Source organism: Eulemur rufifrons, chromosome 7 (genome assembly GCF_041146395.1).
Source record: "Eulemur rufifrons isolate Redbay chromosome 7, OSU_ERuf_1, whole genome shotgun sequence".
Classification (NCBI taxonomy): Eukaryota; Metazoa; Chordata; class Mammalia; order Primates; family Lemuridae; genus Eulemur; species Eulemur rufifrons.
In genome coordinates, this window is record NC_090989.1 from 250,244,169 (window position 1) to 250,262,186 (window position 18,018).

Sequence of the window (18,018 nt, forward strand, 5' to 3'; positions counted from 1 at the left end):
GAGTGTTACTCATTTTGAAAACTTTTCTTAATGTTATTTGTATTTCTCTTGGGCTTTTTCTTTCTTTTTAAAATAAGAACCTTGACATAATCTTAAATTTATAGGAGAGTTGGTATAAAGGTAGTATAGAGAATTTTGGTTATCTTTCTCCCAGCTTCCCATAATATTAGCATCTTACATAACCATGGCACATTTATCAAAACTAAGAAGTTAACATTGGTATGGCACTCTTAACTAAACTATAGACTTCACCAGTTTCTTTCAGTAATGTCCCTTTTCTGTTCCAGGATACCATGTTGCATTTAGTTGGCATTGCTTTTTAAATTTTATTTTTTAAAGCAATCAAAAATATGTTGGGCTAATTTATTGTTTGTGTTTATTCACAAGACTGTCTTATAAGAATTGCAAGCTAGTATTCTGCATTTTAAACATGGGCTGTCAAATCTCAAGCTTTTCTGTTGTTTCTGCTACTCAGCACCTCCGCCAGGTTGGAGTAGTGGGCAAATTTGTTGAGTTCTTCGGGCCAGGAGTTGCCCAGTTATCTATTGCTGACCGAGCTACAATTGCTAACATGTGTCCAGAGTATGGAGCAACTGCCGCCTTTTTCCCAGTTGATGAAGTTAGTATCAAGTACCTGGAGCAGACAGGTAAGTAAAGGACCATGAAAGCAGAAGGCTGTTGGTGAAAGTTTCATAAACACTGAGAATCGGAGCACTGCCTTCTGCCTCTGCCCAACAGAATGCAGTGGGTTAGAGTTGCACAATTTTTTTCTCCCTATGGAGCCAAAATGGATTGTTGGGATTTAAGGAGGTATGAGACAGAGATGGTGTGGCCAATAGAAAGAGCTCAGGCTCTCCAGAAGCCGGGATATTTATAGTAATCTTCTACTGCTAGTTTTTCAACATTAAACAAGTGATTTTAGTAATGGTACCTGCTATGTATGGGGTACCCTGCTGTGTACCAGGCATGTGTATATGCATTTGCTGTCATCCTCTTCACAGATCTATAGGATAGATACATTGATTGATTAATTAACTAATTAACTAACCAGAGAAAACTGAGGATAAGAGAAATGTTGTATCACCCAAGACTGAGACACAGCGGAGCCAGAATCCACACCTGCAGCTGCCGGGCTCCGAGCAGGATGGCACTCTGCAGCGCCCTCGCGGGGCTGTCCGAAAGGTGAAATGAGGGACAGCATGTCAAGGCATTTAGATCTCTTTAACTCTGTATGGATTTGTTTAGAAATTTGACTTTTAACTTTGAGAAAGCTTTTTTTTTAATTGTCTCAAGTTTATTTTAAAAATATTAAGTTTTCATTCAGTCATCCATTTAACAAATTATCAATATCTGGTCTAGTTCCCAAAGATACAGCAGTGAATGAGATAAATAAAGTCCCTGCCCCCATGGAGTTTACATTCCAGTGAGGGAGAAAGACAGTGAGCAAGTAAACAGCCAGCCGCGTAAGTGTGATAATGAAAAAGTAAGCAGGGAGGGGGGTGAAGTACCCTGGGAGTGCTTCTTATATAAGAGGAAGGTCAGCAAAGGACCCCTGGAGGTGAAATTTGAACAGGTGTCTAAGAGAAAGGACAAGCCATGGGAAGGGTTTTGTGAGAATCTTACAGACTCTAAATAAATCCAAGTCTTCTCCCATAGCCTGAGAAAATTCCTCTGGAAATAGTAAAGGTTGTGATAGAAAAGTTTGTTTTTAAAAAGGTTTTTATTAAAAAATGTTTTTATTAAATATAAGTATGTTGGAATTGACTAATACATCCTTGTTCCCCAAAGGATTTGAAGTGAAAAAGATGTAGAACTAAAAGAACAGAATAGACAGTTGGGGAACTCAGCTCCAGCGGGACGGGGTGTGTGACTGGTACGGGGAGAAAAGCTGCAGGGTGTATCCAGAGGGAAGATGAGTTTCTGTGGTGCTGGAGGTGACCACTAGACTTCCTGCTCATCCAGTGCCAGATTTGTAAACTCTATTAAATTAAAACAAACATACTACTTAAGAAGCGTCCAATCCTTTCTCATACAAACCCTAAGAGAAATTTCTCCCATTCGTCCTTATGAAGAGCATGGCGTGGGATGTATATAGTAAACAATGGGCTCAACAATAGGTCATGATAAATATGTTAATGAAGCTTGGACAGCTGTTGTTTTATAAAGTCCATGCTGAAAGCTGATGACCTTTACAATTCAGTTAGAAAAGACAAAAAATTCTGATGTATGGTGGGTCCAAGAATCAAGCTTTCTGTCTCTTGTGACTGTCAGAGAAATGGGTGGACTGCATGTCCATTGGACGGACTTTGTGAGTATTATCTCCTACACCAGGGTCTTGATAAGAATTAAATGGCAGAGGGTTCAGAGTCATATTCCTGGTGATACAACATTGTGAGTTAAGACTTTGAGCTTTGGAGTCAAACTCAAATTCAGATCCTGGTTCTGCCATTTATACTAGCTATGTTCCATGGAAAAAAGTTACTTAATCTCGCATTTCCTCATCTATAAATGAGAATAATAATTGTACTGTCTCATAGGGTCATGATAAAGGATTAGAGATTGAGATAACGCATTTAGAATGTTTAGCACACAGTGCAAGAGGCACACACAAAGTGCTTATAGCTTGGGGTGGAGGTGGGTTATTATTTTAAATATAATAATGTGGAATGCTGAAAGTCTTCATGGCCAGTTGAAGGTAGATGCATAGGTGTGCTTTAACAATTAGCTCTGGCTTACGATTCTCCTAATTAAGGGCTGTAACCAAAAAGAGGGGGGGAGGCTGGGCGCGGTGGCTCACACCTGGCACTTTGGGAGACTGAAGCAAGGGGATCACTTGTGCCCAGGAGTTTGAGGTTGCAGTGAAGACACCACTGCACTCTAGCCCAGACAACAGAGCGAGACCCTGTCTCAAATAAAAAACAAACCTAAAAAGCAAGAAGAGGAGGAGTACCTGTAGGTAGAACCAGAATCTTTTTCAGAAAATAGTCACTTTGTTAGGAATAACACATCAGTTAATGGCCCCTAATAAAAAGCAGCATTAGCTAGAGAGTTGGACTGTTAGCCTGGAAGCTGAAATATCAACAGCTGTTGGTGTGTGCGAGTGAAACATATTACATACTTGTATAATTGCTGATGGAAGTATGAGTTTATAGTCTTCAACCAGGAAATATTAACATATGTTACATGTTACTCCATAACCTGCCATTTAGGTCGTGATGAAAAAACAGTAAAGTACATTAAAAAATATCTTCAGGCTGTGGGAATGTTTCGAGATTTCAATGACTCTTCTCAAGACCCAGACTTCGCCCAGGTATGAGAGCGCCTTCCACGGAGCACGTATTTCTTCCTCTTTAAGGCTGCAGTTTTAGTTGCATGTGTTTTTGCAGGGGTGGAGGGGTGGTGTGTATACTTGAAGGAAATTAGTCACTGCCAAGTTTGCAGGAGAACAGAATGTTAAAAGTCTGAAAAATCAAAAGGATAAGGAAATTGTAAACATATCAGAATAACTTCTTACATTCCTACTGGCCTAATCCTTGTGAGTTGAGTGTGCTCTCCTCTTTTGAACTACTGATTCACACCCCTCTTGTGGAAGACCATTGAAAGACTTTATTGGAGGAGCAAGAGCTATTAATATGTAAAGGCTAAGCCCATCATTATTATAAACCTAGATAGAAGGGAAGGTACAAATAAATCAGTTAGTTCTATTTATCCAGTGATTTACCTTTATTTCCTAGAATGCAAACTGAATCCAATCCACGTTTCTCTAGACAGCCAAGATTGGAGGGTAAACTGGACCTGGGACTCTTGTTTTGTTCCAGATTACACTGAGGGAAGGAAATATTCAATTCGACTAAGGCCCATTTTCTGGCATTGATGACTGAATGGCTGCATCTCTCCCCAATCACCCCAGCAGTATAATGGTTTATGTATCATTTCAGTAGAAAACCCATCTCAACCCACCTTCAGCGATAAGAAGCATCCACGAGCTGCTTTCTAAGGGTGGGCAGTGGAAGACACTGGGCAGCACCTGCAGTGCCACCCTGATCTTTCTGAGGGGCGGCAAGGCTTCCTGCCTGTGTCACGCTACATAAGTGCTCATCTTGATCTTGGGAAAGTAACCACTGAAGTGTTAAGATAAACAGTAGCTTTTTTGTTTTTGAATGTGGTTGTTTTGTTATATTTGCTTATTTTTATTGTTGTGATGTTTTAAGTTCTCTGGCATGCCTTGTGATTCCTCTTTGTGGGTATAATGTGAATTCTATAATTGCTTTTCTTTTGGATGAACAGACTGTGGAATTAGATTTAAAAACAGTGGTGCCTTGCTGCAGTGGACCCAAAAGGCCTCAGGACAAAGTTGCTGTATCTGACATGAAAAAGGACTTTGAGAGCTGCCTTGGAGCCAAGGTAGGGGCCTGGGAGAAATCCTCCCGCCCCCACCCCGCCCCACCTGGTTTCACCCCACTTGATGATGACTCTTTTCTGCAGCCTGGTGCCGAGGGTGTTTCTTCTCCACTCAGAAGCCCTTAATGACACCCCTGTCAGCTACAGGCCACGCAGCTGCCTTAGAGCACATGCCCTGTAAACACAACTCAGCCCACCTTTTCCAGCATATCTCCTGATTGTCACATGGCTCCCGCCACATTGTTTACTCTACTTACCTAGGCTTTCCTGTCTTTGTTTGCACCACTCCCTGCCTGCGTGTCTCTTCCTTATCTCCTCGTGTCCTATTCTGTCAGCTCCGTAAAGCCCGGTTCAGATACCAGCCCCTCTGCAGCGTGGCCCGGACTCCCATAGCAGAAAGTCATCTTTCCCTCATTTGAAACTTTCTGGCACTGGGTCTGAAGCCCTTTGATGGCGTTCTGTATTCTTTAACTTACATCGTCAGTACTTTATCTGCATGTATGGTTTCTCTTACTGGGCTGTATGTTTGAGAATGGGATTTGTGTCTGAATCACCTTGGGATCCCACAAAGCACCTAGCATAATGTCTTGTACACAGTAATTTTCACTGAACATTTCTCGAATGAGTGATGAAGATGTGTGGTAGGTTTTATCTGGTGAACACCAGCATTATACCAAGTGTTTAGCTGTACTTTGTTTGCATTACTGATCATGATTAGTTGACTCTGGTCAAAATGGTGCCTTTTCCTAAACTTCCATAAGGCTAAAATCAGTAGCCTCAGTCAGTCTGTATCCATTAAACTCTACAATAATGTCATTGGGTTTTATTTAGACTAGCTTTGAAATAAATTTGTAGTTTTAGCATTTCCGTCTTTGAGGTGGGAAGGAGGTAATTATTACTGATTTCAATAGTAAATTCAGAAATCATGACTGCCTTTTGTAAAGATTTAGAAAGAGTAAAGAGAAGTTTAAATTTTTCTGTAGCATTTCAGAGTTTGCTGGCAGAAATATTTGTTTTGTTAAGAATTGGCCTTTAAAATTATCGTATTCCTTCTTCCAAAGTGAGAACTTTTGAGCATATATATTTTTTTCTATAGCAAGATGTATATATCTTATATGTATTTTTCTTCCTATGTAATATATATATTTTTTTCTTCTGATAGCAAGGATTTAAAGGATTCCAAGTTGCTCCAGACCATCATAATGACCATAAGACATTTATGTATGATAATAGTGAGTTCACACTTACTCATGGTTCTGTGGTCATCGCTGCCATTACTAGCTGCACAAATACCAGTAATCCGTCCGTGATGCTGGGAGCAGGTGAGTGCGTTTGACTCCATCCCCGTAGTCATGTGGACATGTAGGTGGAAATCTCCCAAGACATGACCCAGGGTCTTAGCTGAGTTCTGCATGTAGTTCCCTGAATCTTGCCTTTTCCAGATACGGAGATTTATTGGCCCAGAAATACCTACACAATAAATAGCATCCAAAGCAAAGTATTTAAAGTAGTATACACAATGCATAATAGTCTTTCTCTTGAGAATTAACACAGAAAACATGTAGAAGGTGGCAGAGGAAGCTGAATTTCTGGTAAAGCCTACAATCTTGTGTCAGACTTTGGAAGGAAAAAAAAAAACCTGTTGTCATGTCACAGACTTTGTTCTCTGTCAAACACCTGACCAGTTCTGCTTTAGATATGTTGGCAAGTGCGTCTGAAGTAGGGCATAGGGCACTGGCGCACCTGACCTGTTAAGCAATTGCAGATAAGCAGTTAATATTTACATGCGTGCTTTCACTAACGTAAGGTCTTTACAGTCCAAGCTTTTAGCCATCCCCGAGAGTGTCTCTCGTGTCCACAGACAGTGTCAGCCGTTCCTTTTTTATGAAGCAGACACTGGCATGAGGAAAACCTTTGTCTGAGTCCATCATTGCCACCTAAGCTTTCCTTGTCCAGAGCAAGCCAGTCTTCTTACGACAAGTCACTAGCTTGTCTGTAGTTTTTTGTCCCTTTATACTCCCACCCCCGCTCCTTATTTTACTTCCTACTTCTGTGATACTTCCTGAGACAGAGCGTCCAGTGTTCCAGTAACAGCCTCTGTCTCTGCCAAAATCCAGTGGCCCGGGAGCTCTTGATCCTCCACTTCAAGAAATATTTGAAGACTACATTTCCACTTCTCAGCTGACTGTTCCTTACCAACCAGGACACAATGGATATACTTTCAGAAAGGGACCCTCCAATTACGATTTTCATCCAGACAAACAATTACACAAAGATTACTTCTAAAAATTGAAAACTCATTTTGTAATATATTCCTAAGCGGCTTTAGGTTTATCTCTTTAAAAAAAAAAAAAAGTAAACACATCTCTTTCTTCATTTCTGTGACTAATTTTGAGTTTACTGCATACATGTGATTAACTCTGAGCCCGTGAGCTTCCATTAGGCAGCAGAAATGGCAATAAGTGCCAGCACGAAGGGGGCTTCGTCAGGCTGTGGCAGGAATTGCAGACTGAAAAATCAGGTTCTTCCCTGAAGCTTCCCTGGCACCTAGAGCAGGAGGCAGCCACACACACTGTCTCTGTGTTTGCCGCTTCACAGGACTGTTAGCAAAGAAAGCTGTGGACGCTGGCCTGAACGTGAAGCCTTATATCAAAACTAGCCTGTCTCCTGGGAGCGGTGTGGTCACCTACTACCTGCGAGAAAGCGGAGTCATGCCGTATCTGTCTCAACTTGGGTGAGGGAGAGTTTTCTTTTACACCATTGCTTTTGTTGCATTTTATTCCTCATGTGTCTCGCTGTGTCACCTTGTAACAGATGTGAGCTTATCTGATGGTATCTAACTGCATAATCTTTTATCAGATGGCAGATAGACTTAAACCCTTACATTTCCTCTAAATAGGGCCCTCCTGTCCTGTACAGTTGTGCTGGTTGTTCATCATACAAGGGTGCCCTCTAAGGGCAGGGCAAGGGCTAAAATTGAGCCTGTGCTCTGATGTGTTGCTGCACCCTCCTAGAGGAGGGAAGTGTCTTTTCTCAGTTGCACCCAGGTGTGCTATGGGCTAACAGTGACTCTGCAAGTGCGAGTCTGCCTTTTGGTCTGAAAATAATTACGATGACTAAAAGCATTCTAATTCCTTGAGGCAAATACGTTCTGAGAAATTCATCCTTAGGTGATTTTATCCTTGTTGGAACATCACAGAATGTACGTATACAGCTTGGATGGTATAGCCTACTGCACACCTAGGCTATACAGTATGCCTATTGCTCCTAGGCTGCAGAGCTATGTAGCATGTTCCTGAACTGAATACTGGAGGCAACTGTAACACAGTGGTATTTGTGTATCTAAACATAGAAAGATACAGTAAAAATATGGTATAAAAGATTTTTTTAAAATGGTACACCTGTGTAGGGCACTTACCATGAATGGAGCTTACAGGACTGAAAGTTGCTCAGGTGAGTCAGTCAGTGAGCGGTGAGTGAACGTGAAGGCCATTACCGTACACTACCGTAGACCTTATAAACACTGTACACTTAGGCTACACTAAATTTATAAAAAATGTTTTTTCTTTAATAAATTAACAGCTTGCTTCACTTTCCTACTTATAAACTTGTTAATTTTTTAAAACTTTTTAACTCATTTATAATAACACTTAGCTTAAAACATGAACTCATTGTACAGCTATACCAAAATATTTTCTTTCTTTAGATCCTTATTCTATAAGCTTTTTTCCATTTTTAAAATTTTTTATTCTTTTTTTACTTTTTAAACTTTTTGGTTAAAAACTAAGACACAAACACCTGACACAGCAGCCTAGGCCTACACAGGGTCAGGATCATCAATATTGGTGTCTTCTACCTTCTACATCCACATCTTGTCCCACTGGGAGGCCTTCGGGGGCAGTAACACACATGAGCTATCATTTCCTGTGATAACAACGCCTCCTTCTGGAATACCCTCTGAAGGACCTGCCTGAGGTTACTTTATAGTTAACTTTTTTTTTTAAGTGAAAGGAATAAACTTTAAAAATCATGATTAAAAGTCAGCGTAGTAGGTCTGTCTACAACAGCATCACCGCAGACCCGTGAGTAATGCAACACAATGCATTGTAATTATATAGCCACAGTGTTGTTAGGTGATAGCAACTTTTCAGCACCATTATAACGAGACCACTGTCTATATGTGGTCTGTTGTTGACCAAAACATCTGTGGCGCGTGGCTGTATTGCCAAATAGAATCTCTCCAATTTCCATATTATTCCTAATTATGGATGACCTATATTTTATTCATGTGCCTCATAAAATTCAAAGGTACAGGGGATTATATAATAATAGTAGTGAATAGAGACATTAAGTGGCATATCTGAGTTCAACTTTTAAAAATTCTACATCATGCAGTTTGACTCCTTTCTGTAAGTAAAACACATGATTAGTATTCTTAGATACGCTGTGTCTGAACTCTCGAGTGTGAGGGCGTTATAGAAAGAGCACGGTACTGAACACCAGGCACTGCGGTTCCTTTTTGATCGGTGACCTCCAGGAACTGTCACCAGCGGAAGGGCTCACTGCAAGTTGTTCTCGTTCTTGTGCTTCCCCTGTGGCCTCCAGGTTTGACGTGGTGGGCTACGGCTGCATGACCTGCATCGGCAACAGCGGGCCCTTACCTGACCCTGTAGTAGACGCCATCACGCAGGTAATTACAGAGGAGCCTGCAGGTCTTCAGGGCTGTTATTTCGTCTCACATAATGTGTCACCAAAGTGCTGATCATTTCAAGAAGGTCCGTGGAAGCAGGGGATGTGGTTAAGAGTATGTTCTTTGGAGTTGAGCTAAAATTACTAGCTACGTAACCTTGAGCAAGCTAATCAATCTGTTTGTGCCTAAGTTTCCACAACTGTAAATTGGAGATAGTCTATATTGTACAGAGTTGTGAGAGTTATAATGATGAGGAGGAACGTAGAACACTTAGTGCAAGGCCTGACACACAGGTAAGTGCCCAATTCATGCTAGTGTTGACTACAAAGGGCCCTAGAAGTGTTTGATTCTGGTAATTTGAAAATTGGTTCAAAGTCAGACAAGGCTCCACACAAATGAGTCTAAACTAAATTGCTTTGGCTTGATTTTGTCCCCAAAATTCTGTAGCCTTGAAAAAACTATTAGGTTTGCTTTGCATTAATTATAGAATCCATAGAAGTCGTTTTGGTTTCCATTAGCTGTCAACTTTTGGTCTTTCCTTGTCTGTCCTTGGGCCCCAGGCAGAAATAACTAGGATGTTGCCTTCTAACCTAGCTGGTATTTTCTCATGAGCAATAATCACCGAACATGTCTCTACTCTACTCCAGAGTCTCTCTCACAGGGACACCACTGTGTCCCTGCTCCCCTGTTGTAGGAGAAGTTCAGATGAAAGGGCAGCTTAAAGTTACATCCCTGTGACGTGAAAACTATTGTAAATGGTCCAAGATGATAAGCCTAGTTAATCTTTTTTTTTTAATGACCTGATTTTTTTCTTGCCTTACCCAGGGAGACCTTGTAGCTGTTGGAGTACTATCCGGGAACAGGAATTTTGAAGGTCGAGTCCACCCCAACACCCGGGCCAACTATTTAGCCTCTCCCCCCTTAGTAATAGCATATGCGATCGCCGGGACCATCAGAATCGACTTTGAGAAAGAGCCATTGGGTAAGATTTTATTTGTGTGGCCATAATTTTCTTCCAGTGAATTTGAAAATATTACCGGAAGAAAGCTGCTGCTTTCCTTAATAAAAAATGAAGTATAGACTCTCCAGAGATGAGACAAAGAGAAGAATCTTTTCAGTTTACAGCTAAGACATAACTGAAATAGTTAAGTAAGAATCTACTGAGGGTAAGGGATGACAAAAGGGAAGTAAATGCCAAAAGTAATAGAGATCTTGCTGTTCTGGTTTCTCCCGCAGGTCCTCCTTGTCCAGCTCCTGCTGTAAGATAATGACAGGCGTTGTTTTAATATGTACTCTGTGGGAACACAGTCTAGATAGTTCAGCTTCTCAAATTCGGGAGAAATGATACATTATCTCCTTTCCTCTGGTCTTGCTGCTTGCTGTCCACTCTAAGCATATTAGATAATACGAAAACAATGTCCCTTAAATTTACTCTTAGGAAATTATAACTTTAGAGGTACAGTGGATCCTTATTATTTATAGATTTTATATTTGCAAATTTTCCTGCTCACTAAAATATATTTTAACTTCCAAATCAATACTTGTGGTGCATTCATGGTCATTCACAGACAAGCACAGAGGAATGAAAACTTGAAGTCACCCAACCTGTGCCTTCCACCCTGAGGTCCTGCAGGCAGTGCTCTGCCTTCTTGTCTCAGCTCTCGTACTATAAACAAGTGTCTTTTTCACAGCGTACTAAGTGCCATGTTTTTCACATTTTTGTGCTTTTTTTGACGATTTCACCATGTAAAATGGCCCCTGGGCATAGTCCTGAAGTGCTGTCTGGTGTTGCTAAGCAGAAGACTGTGGTGTGCCCTGTGTTTATAATAGATAAGCTTCATTCAGGCATGAGTAGTTACAGTGCTGTTGGCTGTAAGTCCAGTGTTAATGAGTCAACAGTATATGAGTGTCAATAATATATTATTATATATTAAAGGAGATATCTTTAAACAGAAGCACACATAAAACAAAGCTGTGTATTAATCTGTGTATTAATGCTTTGATACAGGGTTAGGTTCCTTCAAGCCTCTGGTCACACTTTTGTGACCAGGGCGGTGATTCAGTATCCACTAATTCAGTGTTCCCGGGCTTTATAGAACGTGGCTACCTATATCTACCGAGAAGGAAGAGACCTGACTGTGCATGATAATGAAAATGAGGTATTAGCAAGTTTTTCTCATTAATAAATGTTTTTTCCCCAGGAGTAAACGCAAAGGGACAACAGGTATTTCTGAAAGATATCTGGCCAAGTAGAGAGGAGATCCAGGCGGTAGAGCGTCAGTACGTCATCCCTGGGATGTTTAAGGAGGTCTATCAGAAAATAGAGGTGAGGTCCACACTGCCCTCCCCACCCCCCCGCAAAGATCTAGGGGAAAGCCACTGCTTTGTGTCCTGTCTGCAGACCTTGAGGCTCATGGGAGCATAAACCGTAAAAAGTAACATTTCTTTTTTTCAGATAACTGGGGAAGTGGTTCTCAGTCATTTTTCTCCCCTGACTCACATTTTCACAAACCTGACATCCCCCACATATTCACAGATTTGTACAAGTGGGTGACAGCCTCAGGAAGAAGGGCCTCCACCCCTTTTTAGACACCCTAGGGTGTGTGCTGTGGTGAGGACCCCTGGTGGTATCTTTATGGTGTCACTGAGGTGGAGTTAAATTGGTTGAATGCACCTTTCAGAATGCATTATTTGCATGCTTTAAAAAAAAAAAAAAAGGCCGGGCGCGGTGGCTCACGCCTGTAATCCTAGCACTCTGGGAGGCCGAGGCGGGTGGATTGCTCAAGGTCAGGAGTTCGAGACCAGCCTGAGCGAGACCCCGTCTCTACTAAAAATAGAAAGACATTATATGGACACCTAAAAAAATCTATATAGAAAAAATTAGCCGGGCATAGTGGCGCATGCCTGTAGTTCCAGCTACTCGGGAGGCTGAGGCAGTAGGATCGCTTGAGCCCAGGAGTTTGAGGTTGCTGTGAGCTAAGCTGACGCCACGGCACTCACTCTAGCCTGGGCAACAAAGTGAGACTCTGTCTCAACAAAAAAAAAAAAAAAAAAAGACTAAGGCCACACAGTAGGAAGCACCTAACTCTGTTTTACAAATAGGAGAAAATGTATGGGGCTCAGTATCATTTTCTGAGACTCTTGGATGTTACACCTTTCCCTGTCTTATGTGTCCAGCGGACCCAAGCGCTTCTGACTGGGGCTGGTGGTCTTGAGATAAAAGCAGAACTGTTTGGGGCGAGGGTGACATGGGCTTGATATTCACACACTGCACCCCTACAAACTGCTCCTTGGGACATGGTGTTAGGGAGCTTGGTAGGCACTGGGTTAAATGTGTTTCTCCAATGGCTGAGTTAATGGATTATGGACAGAATTCAAGCCGTCCTAATGCATAGCAGCTGTCATTTGCTATCCAGTGTCTACGTGACCTGGAAGTCTACTTCCCAAAACATTCACACAGTAATTTCCCCTTTGGTACAATCTGGATTATTTCACAAATTATTTATAAGTATGTGTATCAGTTCTCTATAACTGTGCAACAGATCATCCCTAAACTTAGTGAGTTGAGACAACAAACATTTATTCCTGTCACAGTCGCTGTGGGTTGGGAATCCGGGTGCAGCCTCACTGGGTGCCCCGCCTTCACAGGGCTCCAGTCTGGATGTCATCTGGCGCTGCAGTCTCTGGAGGAGGATCCACTTAGGCTCACTCACGTGGTTGTTGGCAGGATCGGGTTCCTTACGGGCTGTCGGACTGAGGTTCTCAGGTCCTCGCTGGCTGTTAGCTAGTGCCTTGCTGCGTGGGTCTCTGTGCACACAGCTCACAGCATGGCAGCTGGCTTCCCTCAGGGCAAGCCGGCAACAGGGCAAGGGAGACAGAAGGCAGATTTCCTCATAACCTAATCTTGGAGACAGTTGTCCAGTCCAGCCCACACTCCACAGTAGCGGGTCACCTAAGGGCGTGAGTCCCAGGAGGTGGGATCATTCTCACCGTCTCAGAGGCTGCCCGTTACAGTGCATGTGTGTTTTGAAGTTACTTGGCATGATGTAATCTTAGTATAAGGAACTCTTTTGTATGACTATTTAGAATAAAAATGGTTTTTATTGTACCACTTAGCTTAAATGTATGTTTTGTGTCTGCATATTAAATTTTCCCTAGAATGGAATGTGATTAGATCTGCTTTTCTTTTCCTTTTTTTTTTTTTTTTTTTTTTAATTTAAGACTGTGAATGAAAGTTGGAATGCCTTAGCAGTCCCGTCAGATAAGCTGTATTTCTGGAATCCCAAATCTACATACATTAAATCACCACCATTCTTCGAAAACCTGGTATGACTATTTATTTTTTAACAAAAAAGTTCTTCGAAAGGTTTCTTTCCTTATAAAACCTACTTTATTACGCCATGCCCTTGCTTTGACTACCCCTTTCATAAAAACCTTTGCAAACCGAAGCACGTAACACTGGGAGAGTTTGGGGAGGCTGGGACATTTGGCTGTGGTGGTCCTTCAGTTTCTCTGTCCAGGGCTTCTGTGTGGCTGTGCACAGGCACCTGGTGATCAGTTCCACCCGGACGCAGACCCAGTAGCATCTGAGGGACTATTCCAGGAGAACATCCCAACGCCTGCCATATTGAATGTTACACCCATAAAATTAGGAAACATTTTCCCTGAAACTGATGATCAAGAAGTCCACACTCCCCCCGGGTGGGTCACTGTGGGACGGGTTTGGCAGTAGAAGTCGAGGTCCTGGTTGTCCTCAGCATCTGAGGCATTCTGTGGGCGTGAAGAAAGAGAATGTCATTAGCAGCTGCTCTCCTACTGCTTTTGAGGGGATAGTGCCAATACTTTGCTTTTTCTTCAAGGTTGAGAAATGAACCTTTGAGTAAATACATCTTATTTTTCTCAACATTCCTGATACAAACCAGAAAACTAGAAATTTCCGTGCATTGATGTAGAGCTGTCGTCTGGTTCAGGTCCATGGACCACTACTGTTGAGACTCACCTGGTGACTTGTCTGAGAAAACCTGGGCCAATGCTGACTTGTTGTATTCTTTGCTAGACTTTGGATCTTCAGCCCCCTAAATCTATAGTGGATGCCTATGTGCTGTTAAATTTGGGAGATTCAGTGACAACTGACCACATCTCTCCAGCTGGAAATATTGCAAGAAACAGCCCTGCTGCTCGCTACTTAACTAACAGAGGGTAAGTGTGAACCAGGCGGGAAAAACTAAAGGCTGAACTGGAATAAGTGGAGTGAATGTGGTTAGTATTTCTGTTTTCCCCTGGTTCGTTTGGAATGAGACTCTCTGGTTTTTTTACCGAACACTGGGGCTCAAAAACCAATTGCTTTTTCTGTTTGCTGCTTAACAGCTTCCATGGGAGGATCCACCAGTGTGTGAGGTCCAGCGTCCAGCAAGGGGAAGGGGAGGGGAGAGGGACCTTCATTTTTAAGCAAGTGTATACATTAGGCCCAACTGTCATTCTCCCAGTTTGGCTGATCCTTAAAGTCCAAGGCTCTGTTCTTACCCTCTAGCAGAGCCTGGTTATGCCTGAGAGACCGGGCAGAGATAGAACCTGAAAGGCATTGCCATGTCCTGGTGGAGAGGCTTAATGTTTACAGAGAACTGCTTCAAGGATTTGCAGTTCACTCATCTATTCCTCGATACTTCATATGCTGATACTAATAGGTATTATACCAGTCTTATCTACTATAATCTAATATACCAATAATAATCGAGGCCAGTAGTTCCCCAGTCTGATTTTCAACAATAATCATGTGGGCAGATAAAAATTCCTGGTTCTGGCCAGGCGCAGTGGCTCATGCCTGTAATCTAGCACTTTGGGAGGCTGAGGCAGGAGGATTGCTTGAGGCCAGGAGTTTGAGATTAGCCTGAGCAAGAGTGAGACCCCATCTCTACTAAAAATAAAATAAAATAATTAGCCAGGCATGGGGGTGCATACCTGTAGTCCCAGCTACTCAGGAAGCTGAGGCAGGAGGATCACTGGAGCCCAGGAGTTTGAGGTTGCTGTGAGCTATGAGGATGCCACTGTAGTCTAGCCCAAGTGACAGAGTGAGACCCTGTCTCCAAAGGAAAAAAAAAAAGTCCTGGTTCCTATTCCCATCTCCTGAATCAGCTCCTTTAGGGATGGGGCCAGAGCAAATTTGAGGAACAAAATCCAAACACCTTTTTTCTAAGGGTGATTCTTGACTCCTTTTAAGACATGAACTTTTTAGAGAATTGACTGAAAACAAATATAATGCTTTTCCAAAAAAATGCACATACTTAAAACATTTTGGACACCGTTTCAGGGGTTCCTAGACATGCTCACCTGCTCCGCAAGTCCATTCACAACTCTCTCAATCCTCACATTGGATCTAACTGTTAAATCATACTAACACTCACACGCACCCCTAGGATTTGAATAAACAACCGAGTGAACTGGCCACCGTGTTTTATAAGGCGGTGTTCCTGACATCACAAAGTTTCCTTTCACTGGGGCCCACAGACAAGATTTTCCTCTGGTTTCAGAAACAAAAGTAGCTGCTCTTTTTGGCGCACTGCTTTGATTTTTATTATATCTTATGAAAGCTGGAAATCGACATTGCCAGTTGTGTGTCTTCCCTTTGCACCGAGTTCCGGGTAACTCAGGGACAAATTTGAACCCACTTCTGGTTAGTTTATGGAATGTGTTTTATGTTTCCCACTATTGGCTCCATCTGATTTGTCTACCCTAATGATTCTCTTTGCTTCCACCCTCTTACTTATTTGTAATTTAGCTTTTTCTCTTATATGAAGCTTTATAGGCTACCCTACAGAATAAAATAAAACAAATACTGTTTTTTGGAGTTCCTGCTGAGTTTTCCACCCAGATGTGAAAGACCCTACATCGACCCCAGGAGAAGAAAACCGATTTCACCTCTCACTGTACCCTCCGTTGAAGCTATGAGTACAGCTTTTCTGCCTTGGAGAACAATGCTTAGTAGATTTAGAGAAATAGTTTGTTTTTCTTCTTTTCTTGGGGTAAGCTGAGTTTAATCTTTCCTTGCTTCACTAAACTAGCTCCTTTCCTGCTTGTGTCATTAGGCTGACTCCACGGGAATTCAACTCCTACGGCTCCCGCAGAGGTAATGACGCCATCATGGCCCGGGGAACATTTGCCAACATTCGCTTGTTAAACAAATTTTTGAATAAGCAGGCGCCACAGACTATACATCTGCCTTCTGGAGAAATTGTGAGTATTGTCTCTTCTGCTTCCTTCAGAAACTCGAGTTTGTCGGTCTCTGGGAAGTTGGATATTTACAGTTTCCTTCCTTCTGATTTTAGTGTTTCTTCACAGCCCCGTCCTACCCCTTTCTGTAGTCTTCCCTTCTTGCTTAGAGATTCTGCACCATGGTTTAACTAAGTCTCATTTCCTGGGAAATTAAGCTTAGAAAGTCTTTGAGTGAGATTTTATCAGTATTTGAATGAGAAATTCTGAGTTAGAGAATATTTATCAAGAAGTACTATTGTGTGACTTTATTAGCATGTCATTAATTCATTGTATCCACTATGAAAAAGAAGGAACACAGAGGCCCGTGGAGGCTTGCCGGGGTCCTACCAGGAGCCGTTGGCGTTGGCGTACTGCAGCTGGGATTGTTCACGGTGGGAAGCGTGCGAGAGGGGGAAAGCCTGCACTCTGAGTCAGACAAGTCTGGGTTTAAGTCCCAACTCACTTCATGTAGCTGTGGCGCCTTCAGGAAGTTATTGCCCTCTCTGAGCCTCATTTTTCTTACCTGTGAAGTAGAAATAGCACCTACCTTATAAAGCTCTGAAGCTTGGAATGGAATGGAATGACTCGTAAAACCTAGAGCAGTGTCTGGCGCATGTTGCAGGTCTTCAGAGTCACTTCCCTTCCCAGTAAATGCTGTGAAGCTGCCTGAAAACGGTTTAGCCTGCTTGAGAAAGAACTCTGCCAACTTACCGTAAAATAATAGCTAATATTTCTGTGGAACTTACCCCATTGCACGTATTGACCTACTTATTGCTCATAACCACTCTTTGAGGTACGGACCATAATTATCTGTTTTAAATTGAGAACCAGCAGCAGAGAGAGATCATGTACCTCCCTGAGGCGGCACAGTGGAAAAGCTGAGATTAAAACCCAGAAAGTCCGGCTCTGAAGTCAGTGCTCTTTGCCACTACACATGTTGCCTCACTCATACCTGATTTTGTCTTTGAAAAGCTAACCCTTCCTAGATAATGATCGCCAGGACCTAGCCCAGTAGACGCTTGTTCAGTGAACAGTAGGGTAATGGACTATTGAATGAAAAGTATACATATTGAACAATGGAATAGCCAAGAGACCAAGGGGGAAGACATCGGGGTACCCCAATAAACCATCACAGTGGACCTTATTTGTCGACCAGATGGCTGACTGGTTGGGTCTCCGTTGGCTTCACCTGGTAGTCTGCAGCCCCCTTGCCTCCCCCCAGGGCTCACTGCTCTTTGTCTCTGCTGTGTCTGTAAGACCTGCCTTGTCTCTTCCTCAGCTTGATGTGTTCGATGCTGCTGAGCGGTACCAGCAGGAAGGCCTGCCCCTGATCGTTCTGGCCGGCAAGGAGTATGGCTCGGGCAGCTCCCGAGACTGGGCGGCCAAGGGCCCTTTCCTGCTGGTGAGTATGAGGAAGGGCCGTCCCGGCAGGCCGTCGCACCTCTGAATTAGAAGGGAAGTGGGGAGGGTGCCAGGAATGAATTCTGTTGCTTTACTTCCAAGAAGATGTCATGGGAGAGCAAGCTCCGCAAAGCATGTAGTGTTTATTCATCTCCTGCTTCCTGGTGGATCTGGATTTATTTCGCTCATTGAAGGGTAATCTGGAGTGAACTGGTTCCCTTAGCTCAGACATTCGTATCTAGACCTTTGCGGGTATCTATACAACAGTTTTCGGGGAG

The 18,018-nt window shown here is 42.7% G+C and overlaps 1 protein-coding gene across 2 annotated transcripts in view; it reads left to right on the forward strand.

The window, feature by feature from the left end:
* The window catches only part of ACO1 (aconitase 1), a 58,436-nt gene that overhangs the window by 35,565 nt on the left and 4,853 nt on the right, over positions 1–18,018 (forward strand). For both annotated transcript variants that reach the window (XM_069476507.1, XM_069476506.1), the window contains exons 9-20: positions 476–647; positions 3,210–3,310; positions 4,288–4,404; positions 5,564–5,723; positions 7,000–7,135; positions 9,007–9,091; positions 9,917–10,073; positions 11,293–11,417; positions 13,313–13,417; positions 14,148–14,290; positions 16,174–16,321; positions 17,619–17,741. In XM_069476507.1, coding sequence (XP_069332608.1) covers positions 476–647; positions 3,210–3,310; positions 4,288–4,404; positions 5,564–5,723; positions 7,000–7,135; positions 9,007–9,091; positions 9,917–10,073; positions 11,293–11,417; positions 13,313–13,417; positions 14,148–14,290; positions 16,174–16,321; positions 17,619–17,741 — 1,572 coding nt within the window. The remainder of the gene's footprint in view (positions 1–475; positions 648–3,209; positions 3,311–4,287; positions 4,405–5,563; positions 5,724–6,999; positions 7,136–9,006; positions 9,092–9,916; positions 10,074–11,292; positions 11,418–13,312; positions 13,418–14,147; positions 14,291–16,173; positions 16,322–17,618; positions 17,742–18,018) is intronic.